Source organism: Esox lucius, chromosome 13 (genome assembly GCF_011004845.1).
Source record: "Esox lucius isolate fEsoLuc1 chromosome 13, fEsoLuc1.pri, whole genome shotgun sequence".
In the NCBI taxonomy this organism is placed as follows: Eukaryota; Metazoa; Chordata; class Actinopteri; order Esociformes; family Esocidae; genus Esox; species Esox lucius.
Genome location: NC_047581.1, coordinates 8,355,777 through 8,376,627, shown reverse-complemented (window position 1 = coordinate 8,376,627; position 20,851 = coordinate 8,355,777). Strand labels below are relative to the sequence as shown.

Here is a 20,851-nt window from a genome sequence, read left to right as displayed (position 1 = left end):
TAATCACAGCTTTCATGCGTCTTGGCATGCTCTCCACCAGTCTGTCACATTGCTGTTGGGTGATTTTATGCCACTCCTGTCGCAAAAATTCTAATAGCTTGGCTTTGTTTGATGGCTTGTGACCATCCATCTTCCTCTTGATCAAATTCCAGAGGTTTTCAATGGGGTTCAGGTCTGGAGATTGGGCTGCCCATGACAGGGTCTTGATCTGGTGGTCCTCCATCCAAACCTTGATTGACCTGGCTGTGTGGCATGGAAAATAACTATTCTCAGAGTTGGGGAACATTGTCAGAGCAGAAGGAAGCAGGTGTTCTTCCAGGATAACCTTGTACTTGGCTTGATTCATGCGTCCTTCACAAAGACAAATCTGCCCAATTCCAGCCTTGCTGAAGCATCCCCAGATCATCACCAATCCTCCACCAAATTTCACAGTGGGTGTGAGACACTGTGGCTTGTAGGCCTCTCCAGGTCTCCGTCTAACCATTAGACAACCAAGTGTTGGGCAAAGCTGAGAATTTGACTCCTCAGAGAAGATGACCTTACTCCATTCCTCTGATCCAATCCTTATGTTTTTTTTGCCAACTTCAGCCTGGCTCTTCTTTGCTTCTCATTGATGAAGGGCTTTTTTCTGGCTTTGCACGACTTCAGCCCTGCCCCTAGGAGCCTGGTTCGAACAGTCCTCGCTGTGCACTTCACCCCAGCGGCTGTTTGCCATTCTTTTTGTAGGTCACTTGATGTCATCCTATGGTTGATGAGTGACATTCAAATGTCATCTCAGTCAGTAGACAGTCGTTTTCGCCCTCTGCCAGTCTGTAGCTTTGTTGTCCCCAATGTCTGTTACTTGACCTGACACTCCCTGTATCTCTCTGCCAGTAAAGCCAGAATCGAACCCTTCTTTTCCTCACTCAAATTTTATTTTTTCAACTCTTTTGTTCTGCTGAATAGTTCTTTTTTATTCAAATTACCTTTGAGGTACTACTTGCACTGTTTTTGCCATCCAGCTGGTCTTATTGCAAGAGGATAGTGATGACCACAGCAGTGGTTTTTAAACATTTCCTTGTTAAATTCGGTTCAGGTAATCACCTAATCAGTAGCTCATTAAGTAAAATGAGGTGTGCCTGTGTTGGAATTTAACATGGAATGGCTGCAATACATGTAGAGATGCTGATTTAAGAAAAAATAGAAGTGGTCTCAATTCTTTCCAGAGCTGTATATATACCCAGGTATGTAAACTCTAAAGTTCAAATGAACAACATATATGTGTCTTATTATGTCTCTTAAAATGAAAGTAATCAGATTATGTTACTGGTTTTGTAAGTAATCCAACATTTACATTACAGATAAAAGTTGTAGACAGGTAACTTGTAAAAGATTACAATTAAAAAGTAACCTACCCAACCCTGGAATTACCATGGTGCAATCAAAAAGAAGGCAATTGTAAAAAGAATGAAATCGAGACATATCTTATTTAATTCTATACTCTTTATTGAATAACAAGTCTACAAAGATCTGACAGAATATTTTTTGTGTACAAAATGTTTTTTGTACCAAGAAAAAGAATACATAATGATGATATTAGTAGCTTTATTCTCAGTCTTCTATGAAATGGAAAGTTGTTTATTGTGCAAATAGAAATAAGATCTTAGATGAAATACAACACAAGCAGATGGGTTGACCCTTAAAAAAAGAAAAATAGAGCGACTTAATGATTTAGTAACTGTATCACGGCAAAATGAAACTGTGGTGAATCTTGGATGATCATGGTATTTATGTAATATCTTTTGTGATATGCCAGCTTGAAATTATTATTAACCTACATAAGTTTTCAGTAAAATACAATTCTGATATACAACATTTGTTCAACAGTAGCAAGGTTAGCAATACTCGTGCAGATTTTCTACAATCTGCATGATGATAAAATGCAAATTTTCCCACTAGTTATGCATTCACCAAACTGACTTGTTGCACACAACAGCAGTGCATATTGATTGTAGTGAAAACAAAACTTACTTTTCTGAAAATATATTCAGGTAACAAATACAAATCAAAAGTTCTGTGTTTCCATAATTAATTTAATTCTACTAATAGTTACGTTGCTTTAAAAATTAAAAGCCACCTCTAGTCTTGGCATTATGGGATTACTAACGACAACTGTGACATTATTCTCAGATCAAATGGCAGCCACACACCAATCATGGCACCAAAATAAGAACTTCATTTATTTATAGAACATCAAGTTCTTCCATGAAAACTTTGACCATCCCCTTCCTAACACGTTTATCTAATGACCGTCATGCTTTTCTGAGTAACAGAGGAAGGTCTACAAAACACACGCCTAAACACACGCATGACATCCATTTTTTTTTATGTACCAGATGACTTAATAAACTTGGTTCCTTAATTCCCACCAATACATTTTAAGGCTGACCTTTTAGAAGAAAATGCGGTATATTTGAAGTAAAGTAAATGGCCAAAATTCTGTGCTGAAACTCAATTAAGTGGCAAAGATATGATAAAAAACAAAGCACCAATAGAGAGAACTTTTAACAAACCTTAAAGTTGTGCTTCATACAATTCACTCACATTACATTTGACCATTGACACAAACGGGGTCATTCTGACACATCGTATTATGTTATAAAATCACTAGAAGACTCAGCCGTGTTTACAGTACTAGTAACGTTTTGTGCACTGCAGAAAGCAGGAAAGTAACATACGTCCTCATGGCAACACTTTAGAAAAGGCTACAGGTATGTTATCTTACTCGTTATAAGCATTGGCCTTTTATAACGCGTTATTGCAAGGTTTCAGCAATGATTTACGTTGCTCTGTGTGGTACATTTTCCACTGACCCAAAGTGGCTTTTTTTTGGTCAGGTTTGTTATAATTTGAAAATAAGACTTATAACAAGTTTTAATGCATTATAACCACACGGTAATGCATTACATTCGCAGTGCTACCATCATCACAACTGGACTTTAGTTCACCAGTCCCCTTTTGTGCGTTGGCCATGGTACAAGCATCGGTGCATCGCCCTAAGGATTCTGGGAAGATAAGACACTCTTCACAGACACCCCCTCTTCCTAGAATCAACTTCGGTGGTCATGGCAACAATGTCGGTGGTTAATACTGCTCACGCTGCAGTGCTAGTCTAGGCACAGAGTTAGCATATCTCCGCCACGAGGCACCAGAGGCGGGCACAGTATGGGCCGGGCTGCCGGGAGGTCACCGTCAGCAGGCAGGCTCGGCCCTGTGTTGCTGGAGCATAGCAGTCACGCTCTCTAGATCCTCTTCGGGAACCTAGAGAACCACACAGGATAGAAGAACGATTGGAATAGGGTCCCAGTTCTGTATATACAAAGCAAGAAGACTTTTCTGCATGCATTCTTAAGGTTTACATACGAAGGCTTGAAGTATCTGTGGTTGTTATACAAGGATATGTTCCCTTTCTTACCAGTACTGGACCTACTGGGTGTTCATGTACAATGTTATTACGTGCATGATCGTACATCTACAGACCAGCTAGCACCGTCTTTCATGTAGAAGTCTATGATCTCCATAGGCATACATAATGTTTTCATCCAATTGCCAAACAACTACTCAAAGTGTTCCCCGTTGGCACCCGGCACATTTGTCCACTCTGAAAATAATTCTACAAACAACGCAATTTGCATTTGCAAATTGAGGAATATAAAGATACATTTTTATTTTTGTAACATACATGTATTCAGTCTAGGCAGACTGAATACATGTATGTTACAACGATAGTGAAGTTCCATTTTACATGCAGTTTTCACAGCTAATACTGCTGCTAGAGGAAGCAGTACACAAATGTAACTTCAAATTAAGCTTTCCTTCGCTAGGGAGTCGCGGTTGGGGATAATGTCCCCGAATCAGACCCCTTTGATTGCAAGTTCAAATCACGAGATCTGCTCATTTACCCTTAACCTTTATTCTAACCTTAACCACACTGGGAGCATTATCAAACCTTAACCATTGTTGTTGTCTAACCTCATCCCAAACATTAACCACACCATATTATTAGCAAACCTTAACCATTGTTGTTGTCTAACCTCATCCCAAACATTAACCACACCATATTATTAGCAAACCTTAACCATTGTTGTTGTCTAACCTCATCCCAAACATTAACCACACCATATTATTAGCAAACCTTAACCATTGTTGTTGTCTAACCTCATCCCAAACATTAACCACACCATATTATTAGCAAACCTTAACCATTGTTGTTGTCTAACCTCATCCCAAACATTAACCACACCATATTATTAGCAAACCTTAACCATTGTTGTTGTCTAACCTCATCCCAAACATTAACCACACCACATTATTAGCAAACCTTAACCATTGTTGTTGTCTAACCTCATCCCAAACATTAACCACACCATATTATTAGCAAACCTTAACCCTTAAGCATTGTTTCCCTCCGCATTTGGATGTTGACATCACCAACACAGATGGACTCTCCATACAGAACTTATATACATGAAACAGGACTAGGAATTGCCAGTCCATAATATTGTGTATAGGAGCATGTTCATATTTAGGAGATTGTGTTGTGAAAAGAAAAGTGTAAAGACTTTCCACAACTGTCATTACACCATCAGCCTGAACTGAATTGGGCATGTCTTCTCTGACACATCTTTCCCATTTAGCAAAACATGTTGAGTATTACAGTGATGTTTTGTCGTAATACTGTGTGTCAGAATAAATAAAAGAAATGTGTGGGTGAATCCTGCAAACCACAACTTTAGCTTGGTGGGCAATTAGTGTGAAGAAAGAAAATAAAATGACGTTCGGAAAAAGGTCAGTCTCTAAGTGTATTGCTGGAAATGAAGTAATAAAGTTTCCATGTGCAATTTTTATAGAAGTCATATGAAACAACAAAAAACAGGTCGCATCGCTAAGGTACTTTTTTGATGTCGAAAAGGAAAGTGTTTAAATGACGTTTGACGATTCTCATTAGGAGCACCACCTGCGGTCTCAGCCCCTGGCATTTTCCTGCCTGTGCAAAAAAGTTGCAAGTTCGCAGGGTATAGGTCCCGTTGTCAGTTGCAACAAAATTAACCCATTTTCATTCAGCTGCCCTGCGGTCCGGTTAAATGTATAGTGGCCTATAGTTTTCTCTGCAATTTGTTTACATTATTGTGACAGACTCAGCTTTTACTGGTAGGGTGTACCTGCACTATTTAAAATATATATTTAACTTATTTGAATTACATTAAACTTGTGTGGACAGACTGCATGCAAGTTTGCATCTTGTGAATTTCAGAACAGGAGGCACAAACACTGGCCAGTAATTTGTGTGGATTGGGAGGAGCTCTTAGTTTTGATTTCACATGAACCCTGAAGGTTATCAAGCATCTGACCAATGATGCAATACTTTAGTTCTAGGCAAGCCTAGTTCAGCCAGCCCGCAATAAACAGCGTTGATCGTTGTTGCCCTCAGGAGAATCGAACCAGAATCCCCCCCTGAAAGGCTGTGTCTTTAACCACTATGCCACCAAGCTATACATTGGCTGTGTGTCAGGGTATCCTCTTGACATTATATAATTCTGTCATGCATTTAAATCACGTCAAGTTTGAATATCAAGTTTCAATATTTAGCTAGACACCATTAACCATTGTGTTAACCTGAGTAACATTTCTTATTAAGTTTTCCTCCACCACAACTAGCGTCTATGAACTGTATGGCTTTTGCCACTGGCCGTTTTAAACATAGATAAAATAACTACTGTATCAATAAAGGTGACGATAACTTACTTTTCAAGTGAAAAGACGAGAGAATAGTGGAATCCACCAGAAATAGTCGCAATACTGTATGACCATAAACAGTTTTAGTTGAGGCTTATTATAACGTAGCTACTGAATTTTGTAGCCAGCTTAGTTTTTGTTGATCCTGACCCAGAAAGCATGTCCGGATGCGTACTTAAAAAATCTACCAGAAACACAATATATCCGTAAACAGTTTTATTCTAGGCTTACTATAACGTAGATCCTGAAGGTTACAGCCAGCAAAGTGTTTTATTTAATCCGGAAAAAATCTTAATGCATACTTTGTTTTGACTGTGAGGAGATTCAATCGCGGAACCTATAGCTTGTAGGTCCGCTTCTCTAACCACTACGCTATTTAACAAGATAAGTCAGTCAGGCACTCACTCAGTCAGTCAGTAAGAGACATTCGCTCTTCTAGGCCGGCACCGCTTACGCGGTCAGGCAAAAGGGCATTTCCCTCTAGCACAACCCCTCCCCCCGCCCAACAAGATCTCCGTAATACAATCTAGAACAAGCTAATTTACATCTTAAGGTATAATTCTCTTCCTCTGCATTGGTCTGTTCATAAAATTGCCCAAGTTCCAGAATTCATAGCAAACATAAATACTGTCTCCCTAACATATTGTCGATCAGAGAAGTAGTTGTCATTTTTGAAACACCTTGTTGATCATGCCCATGTGGTGTTCTCTATCTGGCAGCGGGAATTAAAAGCAAAACGTTCTTGTTTGTGTTTTGTTTACTTGGTGACAGTTATGAACCTATAAGTAAATAAAACAGATCTCATTGGTAAACAGCATGTTTGCATATAGCTTGTTTCTATACCATACCAACAATTACATTAACAGACATTTACTGTTTCCATTGATAATTCCCTTTCTAAAATAATATACATTTGTGATTACTTGTCAAAAATACAAACATTACACACACCTTTAACAGTAGATATACGAATTCATGCTATCACAACTGTCCATTGAAACACTGTTCAACAAAATTAAGAGAACACAAAATCATCACAGTATAACGCCAAGTAAATTAAACCTCAGGGATACCAATCTGTCCACTTAGGATGCATAAGCGATTGTGAATCAATGTCACCAGTTTTGGTACAAATGAAAGTAACAACAGGTGCCCAGGAGAGGCAACAGCAAGACAACCCAAAAAAGGGAATGGTTTTGCAGGTGGTGGCCACAGACAATTGCTCTCTCCTAATCATTCCTGACTGATTCCTCTTGAGTTTAGCGTTTTGCTAGTGTCCTTGTCACTACTGGTAGCATGAGGTGGTACCTGCAGCCCATTCAGGTGGCACAGGGAGTCCAGCTCCTCCAGGATGGCACACCCATACATGCCGTCGCAAGAACGTTTGCTGTGTCTCCCAGTATAGTCACAAGAACATGGAGGAGATACCAGGAAACAGCCTTTACAAGAGGAGAGCTGGACAGGGTCGTAGAAGGGCATCATCCCAGCAGCAGGACCGTATCTCCTTGTCCTTTGTGTGAGGAGGAACAGGGGGAGCACTGCCAGAGCCCTACAAAATGACCTACAGCGGGCTACTGGTGTACATGTTTCTGATCAAACTGTCAGAAAGACTCCATAAGGGTGGCATGAGGGCCTGATGTCCTCTACTGAGACCTGTGCTCACAGCCCAACACCGTGCAGCTCGACTGGCATTCGCCAGAGAACACCACAATTGTCAGGTGCACCATTGGCACCCTGTTCTCTTCACAGAAGAATGAAATCCTCAGACCCATTGTCAGACCTTACGCTGGTGCAGCGGGCCCTGGGTTCCTCCTGGTGCAGGACAATGCCTGGCCTGTGTCACATTATAGGTTGCCATGATGAAATTGGAAAAGCCTGTCATCTAAATGGTTTACTTTGATTTTCAAATGTAGTCCTCAATCGGTTGGTGATTTTGGTTTCCATTGACCGTTGTCATGTCATTTTGTTCTCAACGACCACGTAAGTGGAGCCAGCCAAGAGGAGCGAATGTGTCTTAATGTGTGAGTGAGTGACTGACCCTTGTTAAATAGACGGGGCCTTCCACGCAAGCAACCAGTGTTTGAGCCTCACCGCAGATATAACAAATGACACATTAGGATTTGTTCAAGTTGAGGTTAAACGAAATCTTTGCTGGCTACAACCTTTAGTAGCTATGTTATAGTAAGTCTAAAATAAATCTGTTTACCTCGTTCCTTTTCTGGTTTTGAGCAGTGCATGATTGTTCTATGAAGGATGCCACCTTTCCTTTCCAGAATAACAGCAAAGAAAAATCTAAATATTTAACTTACTCATTAATAGGTTCATTAACTACTCAGCTACAACTATCTTTGAAATATCTTGTACAGTAGCCTACTCAGGTTCAAACATGTACGGTCAAAATCATTTAAGATCACTCCCCAATTATTATTTTTTTATGTGATAACCCGCAATTGTGTTCCTTTTTGTAAAGTTAGCTAGCTAGCAGTATCCTGTCTACTATGATGTTTTTGCCGGACTGTGTGAGTGGAGCTGGCCAAGAAGAGCGAAAGTCTCTTACTGAGTGAGTGAGTGAGTGACTACACTTTGTTAAAAAGTGTAGTGGTTAGAGACGCGGACTACAAACCCAGAGCATTCGAGTTTCATCACAGTAAAAATTAATTATGCATTAGGATTTAATAGAGATATACAAAAACTTTGCTGGCTACAACCTTCAGTAGCTACGTTATAGTAAGCCTAAAACAAAACTGTTTACGGTTATATTGCAATTATTTCAGGTGGATGTTCGAAGTACGCATCCGTGCATGCTTTTCAGGATAGACAAAAACTTTTGCAGATCTCTCTCGGGGTTCTAGTGGGGCTAATGAGCGGATTTCCTTGTTTAAGCACATGCATCGCTTGTCTATAGTTGACATGAATAAGCTATGGAAAAACCGAGGAACCACAAATTCCTTTGAAGGTCATCTTCAGACTCCCTAGCAATTTCTCAATTCTTATGACCATCCCAAGTAGTAAGTTAGTAAACCACTAGTAAGCCTATTTCTGGCTAATAAGCTGTTAAAACGGCCAGTGGCAAAAAGCCATACAGTTTACAGATGCTATTTGTGTTGGAAGTAAACTTAAGAAGCATTAGACAGTTTAACACAATGAGTAATGGTGAGCTTTGGGTCATGACCGAAAGGACAAGATCCCGGATACAGGCGGCCGAAATGAGCTTTCTCCGCAGGGTGGCTGGGCAATCCCTTAGAGATAGCGTGAGAAGCTCGGTCACCCGGGAGGAGCTCAGAGTAGAGCCGCTGCTCCTCCACATCGAGAGGGGTCAGCTGAGGTGGCTTGGGCATCTGTTTCGGATGCCTCTGGAACGCCTTCCTGGGAAGGTGTTCCGGTCCCGTCCCACCGGGAGGAGACCCCGGGGAAGACCTAGGACACACTGGAGGGACTATGTCTCCCGGCTGGCCTGGGAACGCCTCGGTGTCCCCCCGGAAGAGCTGGAGGAAGTGTCTGGGGAGAGGGAAGTCTGGGCATCCCTGCTTAGACTGCTGCCCCCGCGACCCGGCCCCGGATAAGCGGAAGAAGATGGTATGGTATGGAGTAATGGTGAAGCGAAATATTCAAACATGGCGTCATGTTAATGCGTGACAAAATGATCTTATGTCGAGACGCTACACCAACACCCTGCAGAGGCGTAGCTCTGTGGCGTAGTGGTTAAAGACACTGCCTCTCATCTGGGAGACCCAGGTTTGAATCCAGTGAGGGCAACTGGGGAACATTACTTCTAAACCAGAGCTACCTAACCCTGTTCCTGGAGTGCTACCTTTTCTGGGGGATTTTAAACAAGGGGAGGGAATATTTCCTCTGAGCTGTACTGTTTTTTAATACCTTGTACATTTATCAATATATTTGCAGAAGCATGACTAAGACATGCAATGTCTCTGTATCAATCAAGGACAAACTTTACTAAACATAAAATTGATTGGTACCTTGATCACTACAACAAAAAAAAATCAAAAATGCACACTGAGATGTACTATTTTGGAGTTTTGATTGCACCATAAACAAACCCTTCTGGACCGTTTGGTGTGAAACAAATCTTACTGCCCTAGACATATAGCAGAGATGATACACACCATTTGAGGTCCCACTCATGGTGAAGTGCCCATTTAACAACAGTGTCATGAATGGCTGGTAAACCATGCCATCTATTGGTCATATTTAGAAAATCACCCCATAATGGAGTTTGAATGTGTACTCACCAGGGCATGGTCGAAGCTGAAAGTGCTGATATAATAGGCAGAGATGTCACTGTCGGCTAAAGGCTGGGATATCTGGGCAACAATGCCGCACTCATCTGAAAAACAAGCGAGAGTTAGAAAGAGAGATAAAAGTTATGCCTAACAGAAAATAAATTACTCATTTTGTTTCCTTCCATCACTGACTTTGCTGATAGCTACTTCCGTGGTACTAATTATCACTTAGTTGTGTGGCTGTTCCACCTAGCTTTCTTCAAAACCATGCACTACAAATTGCTCTTGATAAGAGCGTCTGTTAAATTACTAAAATCAAGGCAATTTCCGATTTTAGTAACATGATATGGCAGGCCTTTCAGAAATACAGTACCAGTCAAAAGTTTTTACCTACCGAAACCAAGAGGCTGTCCTCCAATGCGCACCATTCTCCACAACTCCCCAGAGGAACTTGTAAAGAGAAGATCAGCGGGAAACCTTGAAGAGAGGGTCAAACACAATGCAATGCTGTGATCTGTCTGAAATGTAGTCAGACCAACCTCACAGCAGGCAAAGTATTCTCTTCTCACAGACACTCCCAAAGAGTGTCCGGATTTGGGTGAGGAGGCCAGCAGAGAGCTTTGAGGCAGCTCACAGACTGAAAGGTGACAGGGGACTTACTGTCTCTGCGCTTCAGTGTCCATGACCAGGGAGACATAGCCATCAATCAGGGAGAAGGAGAAGAACTTGATACAGTCTAGGTCCTGACTTGGAAGAGCGCCCCCTTTAGGACTAGGCGAGAGAATGGTTCACAATTAATGAGGACTTTTTTATATTTTGAGATCACATTCAAGGCAAAATGTCTCAGAATAAACCGAAAACGAAAAGCCCAAAGAGATAAAGAAACAATAACATTCTCATGGATGTGGTCTGAGACATAAGTGTTAACTGCGAATCAGACAAGGACATTCATATCAACCAAATTTGGTTGTAAACACTAAACTCAACATATACAGAGCATGATTTTGACTGAACTTGACTGAAGTCAATGAAGCATGTTATATATATATAAAAAAATATATAATAATAATATCCTGCGTTTCCCAGTGGGCTGGTACATCATGGGAGACAACATGTTCACTGGTACATTGTTAATGTTCCAGGAAAAATACACAACAAGCGTCACTTTCTTTTTCCTTTTCCCAGTTTCGTGACAGTCTACCTGCTATATCTGAAACCCATCGAAATCTACTTTTTTTTCCCCTTTGTATTTTCAATTATGACAATAAATGTCTGCACCTAACATAGACAACTGAAATTCATGACCCCTGGACACTGCCATTGAATGAGACTGTAGACTTACCAATACAAAATGATAATACCAATGAAAAAAAAGGGTCCAATTTTAAATAGACCACAAAGCTCTAAACCAGAGCTACCTAACCCTGTTCCTGGAGAGCTACCATCCTGTAGGTTTTCTTTAACCCTAATTTGACACACCTAATTGTAATAATTAGCTGGTTTGAAAGCTAAATGAGGTTTGTCACAACTGTGGTTGGAGAGAAAACTTACAAGACGTGTAGATCTCCAGGAACAGGGTTGCCCTACACCATACATACTTGGGGAGACCTGAAAGAATTTGAAAGGTAATATGGTAAATCTTGAACCTGGCCTAACAGAGCAGAAGGTGCAGCTGTTACAAGATTGCTTACACCCGTCTAATCCTCTCAGATTTCTGCTAGTGCTTAGGGGTCGATTTGGCATTGAGCCAAGGTCACTGAGGATAGACAGTGTGGGAGTCACCTTTCGGAGTAGAAGAGCACATCAATGAGGGTGGTGGCGATGGCAGGCAGGGTGTCCGGGTCCAGACTCATCACACAGAACTGGTTCGGTGGTATCAGCACAGGGTGCACTGTAAGCTGAGGGGCTGGTGACAAAAGGAGAACAATTTTGAGGGTTTCATTGGTTTTCGATCAGAACTCTACAAAGTGGGAAAGGACAGTGGTCTGAATAGAAATAAAGACTCACTGCTAGTGATTTTGCTGCCTTGAAAATTCTAATCTTGAAAAGGATTGAATTGGGTTTCTTATCAATCTACAACCCATTCAAAATTAATGAAAATAAACTAAGATATCTTGATTTTGAATGTCTTCACACCACAAAGTAGATACTTGGAAGCTGTGAATCCTTCTGAATATGATTGTACCAACTTTGGGAGGGCAACATTGATGGACAGTAACATTGAAACTGTGTATTTTCTCTTGTCATAATAATCTTCAGGGGTACTGACACAGATTTTCCTCTAACTCTTTACATGGCATATGTTTTGATCCTGAAGAAGTCCCCAGTCCCTGTCAGTGACAAGCATCCCCATAACATGATGCTGCTGCCACCACAATACCCCACACAATTCTACCCTCATGACTATCCCATGAAGTGCACCTTCTTTGCCGTTCTTCTGGAAGCCATTGCGGACATCTTGGCTCAGTACAGCAGAGTACTCTCCCCCCACCTCCCTGTAGATATTGAACTCTTCTTCCAGAGTATTGACCACTACAGCCAGATCCTTCTCCCTCACCTGAAGAGACAACAGCTCATTTTAATGTAACCTTTATTTATACAAGAAAATCTAACAGACAAAGGTCTCACAGTTGAGCCCTATACTAGATAATTAGAAAAAACGTATATATATAATATATATATAATATATATATATTATATATATAATATATATATAATATATATATATATATATATATATATATATATATATATATATATATATATATATATATATATGGACAGAGAGAGACAGAGAACAATACAGAAACACATGGATCTGAAGCACAAACAAATTAGGAAAAATCCCTGTTAACAGCAAAAATAGGCACCAAGACATACATACATATAGGTTACTGTGCAAGGGCATGAACATGGGGCACGGTATTTGCACAGATGCCTCATGTGCCACCACTGCACCAGGGATCTGCACGGCGAATGCAATGTATAATGTAGTGTTTCATCACCCCCCTTGTGTAATATCCTCCCGTTGGCCTCGCCATAATACAGCCTGTGAACTCTGAGAAGTATGTCAGGAATTAACCAACGTGCTGAAATGACTGTCTGGTGTAGCGTCTGCTATTTCTGCCCACTTAACACTGATGGGTGAGACATCAACAACCGCTGCAAGTATCTTACTAAATGTCTTGGAACAGTGGTTAATAAATCACCCATGGAAATGCCTGGTCGACAAAAAAAGTACAAAACACCAAGGCTATCACTTAGCAACCGTCATTTTTAGACACCGGCAGCATATTTAAGGTCACAGAACGGCCAGATTGAAATTGAGATGGATGACGTTGTAGAACAAAAATAAATCAGGCATTCCAATAGACCCCTGGTAGTAACTAGGTGCGATTACAGCCATCGGTGGCAATGCTGATGATTTGTCACAACATTTTTATATTTTTTACTTTCACCCTGTTTTTTACAAGGCATGTATGTTTGCCGACACATTATTTTCAGCAACAACTTGGAAGACATTTGGTTTAAATGCCATTGCTCAGAACGACAGTTTTTTCCACCTTGCCAACTCAGAGATGCAATCCACATCTCCCTGTGGGAATCTTACTGGCAACATTGGCGTTGCATGCGCCATGAACAAGCTCAAACTAAATCAAATTGGCGACAAATCACAAGCATCATGAAAACTGGGACTCACCAGGATGAAGTCCGTCTGGTAGGTGGAGAGCATGAAGACGGAAACGTGCTGCTGGGCCAATGGGGCGATAACGGACTTGGCGATCTTGGTCACGCCCACTGCCTGCGAGCTGCTGGAAGCATTGCCATTGGAGACGACGTTGAGGGGCAGCCACACGGAACCCTCCACCTGAAGGTGCTCTGAGGGCTGCAGCTCTGGAGGGAGGGGAGGTTTGGGGGAGGATCACGTCAGGACCGGGTTACAGACACACCGACACCTCACAGCTAAATTAGGCCTGCTTTCTAAATGAACGTTCAGGCTTGATTCCAAAGCTGTTGCTTTCCAAACCTAGCCTTGTGCAGTGTCTGCACAGCTGATTTAAGTAATTTTGTCTGATTGAAAGCCACCCTCCAGTGCCAGCTTGTTCCTTCAAAGAGATTCAGGAATAAATAAGCTTTTTGTTAACACCACTAGGAGTTTCAACCAAGAGGTGGCTCCAACTGACTTGTGCAATGGCATTTCTTCTCCACAACCTGGCCACTATGGTGCCTGCAGAGGGCTGAGATTTCGGTGTCAGGGTCGGATTTAAACACACCCAACAATTTACACTGTTTGTGCGTTCATGGGTAGCAGTAGAGGTTCAACCAGGTCCTTTCACTATCCGCTCTAGTCAGCTCTCGCACAAAACAGTTAACTGTTACGCCAAAATAATAATGAATACCCTTTGGACCGGATTCTGCTCAGTCCACACCACTTCCAGAAACAGCCTATCAACAGAAGCCGGCCTGACTTGGCAGCAACCTGGGAAACAGGTGTGTTTCGAAACTGAGGGGAAGCAACCTTGGAATTTGGGTCGAAAACTACAACGTGTGTGCAGCCAAGGCAAATGAGACGCTGCCCTGGTCACGTATCCGTTTTCAGGTGACATTAATAGTCACTGATGCTTCAGGGCGTGCTTGTGGGTCCTAATAAACCAAACGCATTCAGAAGTGAGTTTGCCATTATGTAACATGAATCAGTCCCTATAAGTACAGCACTGTCATGGGACGTGTGCACGCTCAGGGATTAGCCGGGTTTGAATTCCAAATGTATGACTCGAACTTGAATTACGGGGAGGAAAAACAACAACACTTGTTGGCAGGGAACTTATTGGTGTTTATTCACAGCATTGACAACATCCCATCTCAAACTCCACTTCCCTCTACTTCTCTAAATCTCTGTTGCCCATCAAAAGAGGCTCTCTTCAGGGAAGAATAAAGCCATTTGTGGCATCTTTGCTCCAACTTTCACCTCTTAAAATAAAAACTGAGTGCTGAAGGCACTATGTGCCCATAATAAACAATACTGTTCATTGGTGAGTAACAGATGGTGGGGAAAAATATAACTCAAAGATAAAGAGCTGGGCCTGAAAAGAGTCATTGTTGACTTCATCTTACGAGATGTCAAGGTACTGACTGTTGTTAACTCAAACTTACCAAGGAAGGTTGTCTTTAGTGTGAGTGGCCACACCCTGGGGCGTAGCCTCAAAGTAGTATTTTGATGTTAGCCAATCAAAATGGTGCGTGCCGTGGCTCCAAATGTTGCTGTATTTCTGACACCCTTGTTTGCATGATTAAATAGAGAGGTTAACCAGCTAGTAGCCTGCAATCAGCTAGCTAGCATCTGTAGCTAGCTATTTATTTCCTCACAATTAACACGTTTTCATAAAGAAATAGCTGCCTGTTTCTGAGACAGCTCAGCTGGATTGTACACTCACCTGTCCCACAACATTATGAAATAGCAATAGGTGTTTGGGTGCACAAGACAGGTGGGGGAGGTGCTGTGGGAGATGATATGGGACTGCAGACAAAGTCTATTAAGCAAATGCCTATCACGCAAGGTATTTCTCACTGGCTAATAAAAGCCAAGTTTGATTAATTGTTCAACCAGAATGTCCGGGAAGACAAATTAACTCGATAAGAGGAACAGGAGTAATTTACCTTTAAATCCCTCTTCATCGAGGACGACAGTGTAGTTTTCTGGGGTTTCCGTAAGGCTGAAGAACTTGCATCTGAGGGAGAGAGGATGTGAGACAGGAAAAGAAAGAAAGTGAGACATAGAAAGACAGACAAAACCACATTTGATTGAGGTAATGACCGATGAAGAATAGGACAGAGAGGGGTAGAGGCAAAATGTGAAAATAATAAGTTCAGTGAACCAGCATTCCCCAAGCCTTTTCTGCTCAGTTTGTGTACCCAATTGAATGAGCCTCTGCATTGCTTCAACCACCCACTGTGCTTTTTATTCCTGGGAAAAAAATCTGAGCCAGTCACGGCCTCTCTAAGGCCGGCATTAAACAAAGCACCTTTCATGCCACATCGGTTGCTTGCGACAGAGTTTATGCTCGATTGCTTCGTGCATCAGTAAAGTTGCTGGAAACTGTCACTTGCCTGTCCGGACCTAAATATTATTTGAAGGCTGTGTCGTTAAACCCAGCCCAAGACAGCAAGACTGTCCTTCTCACATGGGCCTGCTAATGGCGCATAGCCCAACACTCTGCTACTGAGACCAGTGGCGTCACTTCAGGCCACGACCCAAAATACAGAAACATTGTTTAGAGGACACTCAGTTCGCCTGGCCCCTGCCAGGCATGAGGGAGGTCCATTGGCCGGGACTGGGGGGTGAGAGCTTCGGGGCCCGGGCAGAATACAAAGTGGAACATTTCAAGGAGGGTAGCAAGAGAACGTTGGTTCATTCAGTACAATGACAGACAGTGATCTACATTCACCTCCAGTCTGCTGCCAGCAGAAGAGACATACCCGTATTTAGCTGTAGTGAGTTTGTACTCAACTCCTATGGCTTTTGTCATGAGAGAAGAGTTGCAAAGTCAGACCTAATCTTCTGGATGATGAAACTGTGCCTTGTCAGCCCATCCCTCCAACCCCACCCCACCGGCTTTAGTGCTATTCTGACTTAGAAACAGACAGCAACAACCATCCCCTCTCCCGCCAGCTGTATTCCACTAGAATCCTGTACGGGGTCCTACTCAGCAAAACGTAATCCGCTGGTCCCATGAGACGAGGCAATCAATCCAAAAAGAGGATGTGCATCACAAATGCTACCCTATTCCCTGCCTATTGCACCACTTTTAACCAGAGCCCTAATGTAGTACACTTCGGGACCAGGGGTCTATTTGGAAAGTGGCCGCTGAGATGTGGGTGGGGGACACGGAGCGCTCCATCCAGTCGACTGTAGCGCTAACTCAGCAGTCCATTGTCTCCTGCCACCTCCCGGCCAGCCCATCCTGTTGACCTTTCACCCTGTCCAGCTCTAAAAGCTTGACTACTTCCTGCTAGGTAGCCTGTGCCAAGGAACTGGACTCATCTGTGGACTCATCTATCTGTGTAACGCATTTGCTTGGTTACTTTCCTGTTACTGCGGTAATCATTCTACATGTTCTATTAAGCTTCTACCAAACATCTAAAGGCACTGACAGGAAGGTTCAGCCCAACAAATATTTATTCTAGGCTTCTAAAAGGCTGACCTAATGAGCGTTCCACTTTCAAAGAGTGTCTTCTCATGAACAATGGCTAAAGTTTACCCAGCTCTCCCCCTGCTTTTAGTCCAGAGCCCCCAGCTTGTCGAACTGAACAGGGGGCACCAGCCTTCACTACCCACTGAAGCAGGCAAGTGGAAAAATCTCCATTGTGTTTGCTGTAAGTGTGAGCCATGCCCTCTCATTAGCAAACTGCAGAGGACAGTGGATGTTAGTGGACTGCAGAGAAAAGGGGATGCAGTTTGTCTTGTACCACAGACTTAGGCCAACAGAGTTGCATCACCTCAGGCCTGAAGAAAAGGTGAAGAACTAAATATAGGCTAACACAATGAGTGTGAGCATTCCACAAACCACATTGCATATACAGATGGGCTTTATAGATTAACAAATAACAGACGCTCAGCTGGGAAGAGATATTGCATTGTCGGATCCTTGGCCTTAACCATTCCTTCAAACCCTTATCACATCTGCAAGCTGTGCTTTTAAACTGAAAAAGAATAACCCACAGAAAGTCTGACCAGGATGTTGTGAATCTGAAAACAACCAGAAAGAAATGGAATTCACCACAGCCATTTGCAGACATTGTCTGTGTTTGGGTGTACACCCTTATATGAGTTTATTCCTTGCTTTCGGTGCTGGCCAGGCTAAGTGGTTTTTGGTTGTGCTATTTTTTTTGGCTATTCTGCTCCCAATGCGATTACAAGGCTGGAAGGGGAAAAAACAAAACATTGTTTAGATTAGTCCTTGTTGTGTTCCCTAAATGCATTTGTTAACTCTAAACAATTCACCCTGAACCCTCCACTTTTCCACATGGCCTTATCCCCTGTCCAAAAACAGGAAAACGACAAGGTCAGTAACAGAACGATATGCCATTATCCAGCCTGAATACAAAGGATGGCACAACAAAGATAAAAAAACAGGCAGTGTCTCCAAATGGCTGCTGGGTAATTACCAGTGTTTTCTGGTTGTTTTCAGATTCATAACATCCTTGGCTCTAAATGCCCTGTCGTGTTGGGTACTCATAGGCCTACAGGTACAGTGAATTGCCTAGTAATGAATCACTCGAAGGAGAAACTCTGTGTGACTAATTCCTTTGGAAGGTATTATTTACCAACATATCCACTGTGTAGCCTACATGTGTAAACATCTAAATTAAATGTCACTGCTTTCCAGAGCATTCTTGAATAGATACCGACTTTCCCCTTTGGACGTTTCAGAAGAGTCAAAAAACATACACTCAACTCTAAAATCGATGACGCCGGGAAGAGCATGGTGTCTGGGCTGGTCCTTGAAGAAAGCCGTTAGCATTGCATCTCACAGAACAAAGAGCTATAAAATTATCTTTTAAACTGCCCTTTTTTCAACTTACCATCTCTAAGTTAAATGGGCATAATGTAGCTTATGACAACACTGAGCCTAACACGATATGAATAAGCTACAAATTAGCCTGTAGATGCCAGATGTTTTATTATTTTTTCTGGCGGGCGCAAATGCTGCCAGGACAAGTCATAAACAATTACATAACAAAGGCAGGATTTCCATGGATTAATAAAAAAAATTGTTAGTGCAGCCACCATAAGATCTGAGGGGGGAAAACGTTGTCTTTCCTGCTGAACACTTCAAGAGAGACAGGACAGGGGTATTGGAGAAGTGATTAGCCAGATCCCATGGAAAGTGACGAGCTGACACCATGTTAGGTGAGAAGACAGGTCCTGTTTGCTTGAACGTTCACTAGGTTAGGGGGGAAATCTTTTTTCACAAAATATTCTTGAACGGACTCTGAAGTACATTGGTTTCATTTTGTTGGGTGTAGCTGGAAGCAATGATGACGTATTTTAATAGCCACGATCTGCCCTACCCCTTTAACTGGTCCTTCACCCAAGTTCATCACAGAATGTAAAAATGACCTGAATGCAAATATAAATATCCTATTTTGAACCAAAATACATCTCGTGTAATATGGAATTGGGAACTTTTGCTTCATTCATGGAATCAATGTCTGCACGTTCTAGAACATTTTGAAACACAATATAACACTGAACAGGGAAAGTGAATTGGGATGGCTACAGTACGAATCTTGCGGACAATCTATCTTAGACCGTAACCACAATAGGTATATTAATCTGCAGTCGCGAAACTTTAGAAAAGTTAATCATATTGAAACTCATTAGGGCTTTGTTTTTTGCCAACAAACGCATGTGTATATTCTCTATGGACTATTTACCAATTGAATGTGGTCGTTGCTATCAACAGTTATTAAAATGACTATTTTTCAAAAGGTAGTGCAACTGAGTCATCAATCTTTTTTCCTAACATTATCTGCACTCATTGAGTCTTTTTTTCACGAAATAAAGCGTAGGGTATACTTTTAAAATGCATTGTTGAGCTACTAACAATGTTATATATATATTACACTATAAACAAAGTCGGTGACTGCAGATTACATCATTTAGCTTCCGGTTGAGAATTTGTTTATAGTAGTAGCCTACCAGGGAAAAACATTACTTTTGAACAACTTTTTTGATAGAAAAACTAATTCACACATCCGGATGATAGCAGTTCATTAAGATTATACACATGCCTTTGTTAACGGGAAAGTTGTTTTTGCAGAGTCCTAACGACTTTTGATGTAATTCACAGTCAGGTTAAGTTACGTTTTACAACTGATAAGATAAAATAGATACTGCAGTTGGGGTCCAACCTACTCTACCTTTAAAGTTAAATCTTTATCAGTTTGTTGACATATTTTGACCAATCGGGCCTATAAATTCAAATCATTCTTAAACCAAGGGTTTAAACCATTTACTGAGCTACTATTACTATCATGTTGTTAGCAAATGAACGACTGACTGCCTTTTTAATGAATAAATCTATAATTTCGGAATAACAAAACATTTTGGACCGTTGTCATGTGAGCTCATCAACACCACACCTTTACCTGGCCTTGGTCCACGTGCTTTATCACTGAAGCGCAATCAATGGGTGCAGCTGCGTTAGCATTTTATGTAATTCCTGTATAAGTTACACTAACAGATAACATAGTTCGCTACTTATGATTACATTTACACTTTAATAATGTAATAAGGATTAGCAAACTAGCCTAGCTGGCTAGGTCAGCTATGAACGTTTTGGTATCTTCTCACAAAACCAACTTACCTTGTTCTGTTCCGCAGAAATATTAGTTTTATCAGTGGATGAGTGAAATTCATCAGCCCATTTTTGCAAATACTAGTCACTCGCAGTCTATGATCCAGAATGTTCAAGTCCATGGTTCGGAATAGCACAATGCCGGAGTCTATCTGAATGAATGGTTGTCTAACTGTTAGAACGATCACGTAAAGCGTTTTGACAGGGTTATTTCATGTCCTTTCTAACGTTCGATTGACACTCGCGGCTTAGTTATCTAACTCTGTCTTGCATCAGTCACGGATAAAGAGGATAGGAATCCGACGCTATCCGACTAAACTAGCTTGCTACTGTATATTCAAATAAAAAACACGGCCTCATGTAATAACACGCCCCCTCGGTCTTAAAGCTATAGAAAACTGTATTATAAATATTCATTTGGGCTGAGAATATGACATGCGCTTACACAGGCAGCCTAATTGGAAATAATGTTCT

At 41.6% G+C, this 20,851-nt stretch overlaps 1 protein-coding gene across 1 annotated transcript; it reads right to left on the bottom strand.

The window, feature by feature from the left end:
- Positions 1–1,739: 1,739 nt before the first annotated feature.
- castor1 (cytosolic arginine sensor for mTORC1 subunit 1) lies at positions 1,740–20,727 on the bottom strand. Its single transcript, XM_013132753.4, has 9 exons — positions 20,387–20,727; positions 15,675–15,745; positions 13,717–13,910; positions 12,438–12,573; positions 11,799–11,922; positions 10,677–10,787; positions 10,411–10,493; positions 10,026–10,120; positions 1,740–3,300 (listed from the first exon to the last, which is right to left on the bottom strand). Exons 1-9 carry the CDS (start codon positions 20,497–20,499, stop codon positions 3,232–3,234), a joined length of 996 nt encoding a protein of 331 aa, XP_012988207.2. The 5' UTR covers positions 20,500–20,727; the 3' UTR covers positions 1,740–3,231.
- Positions 20,728–20,851: the final 124 nt, after the last annotated feature.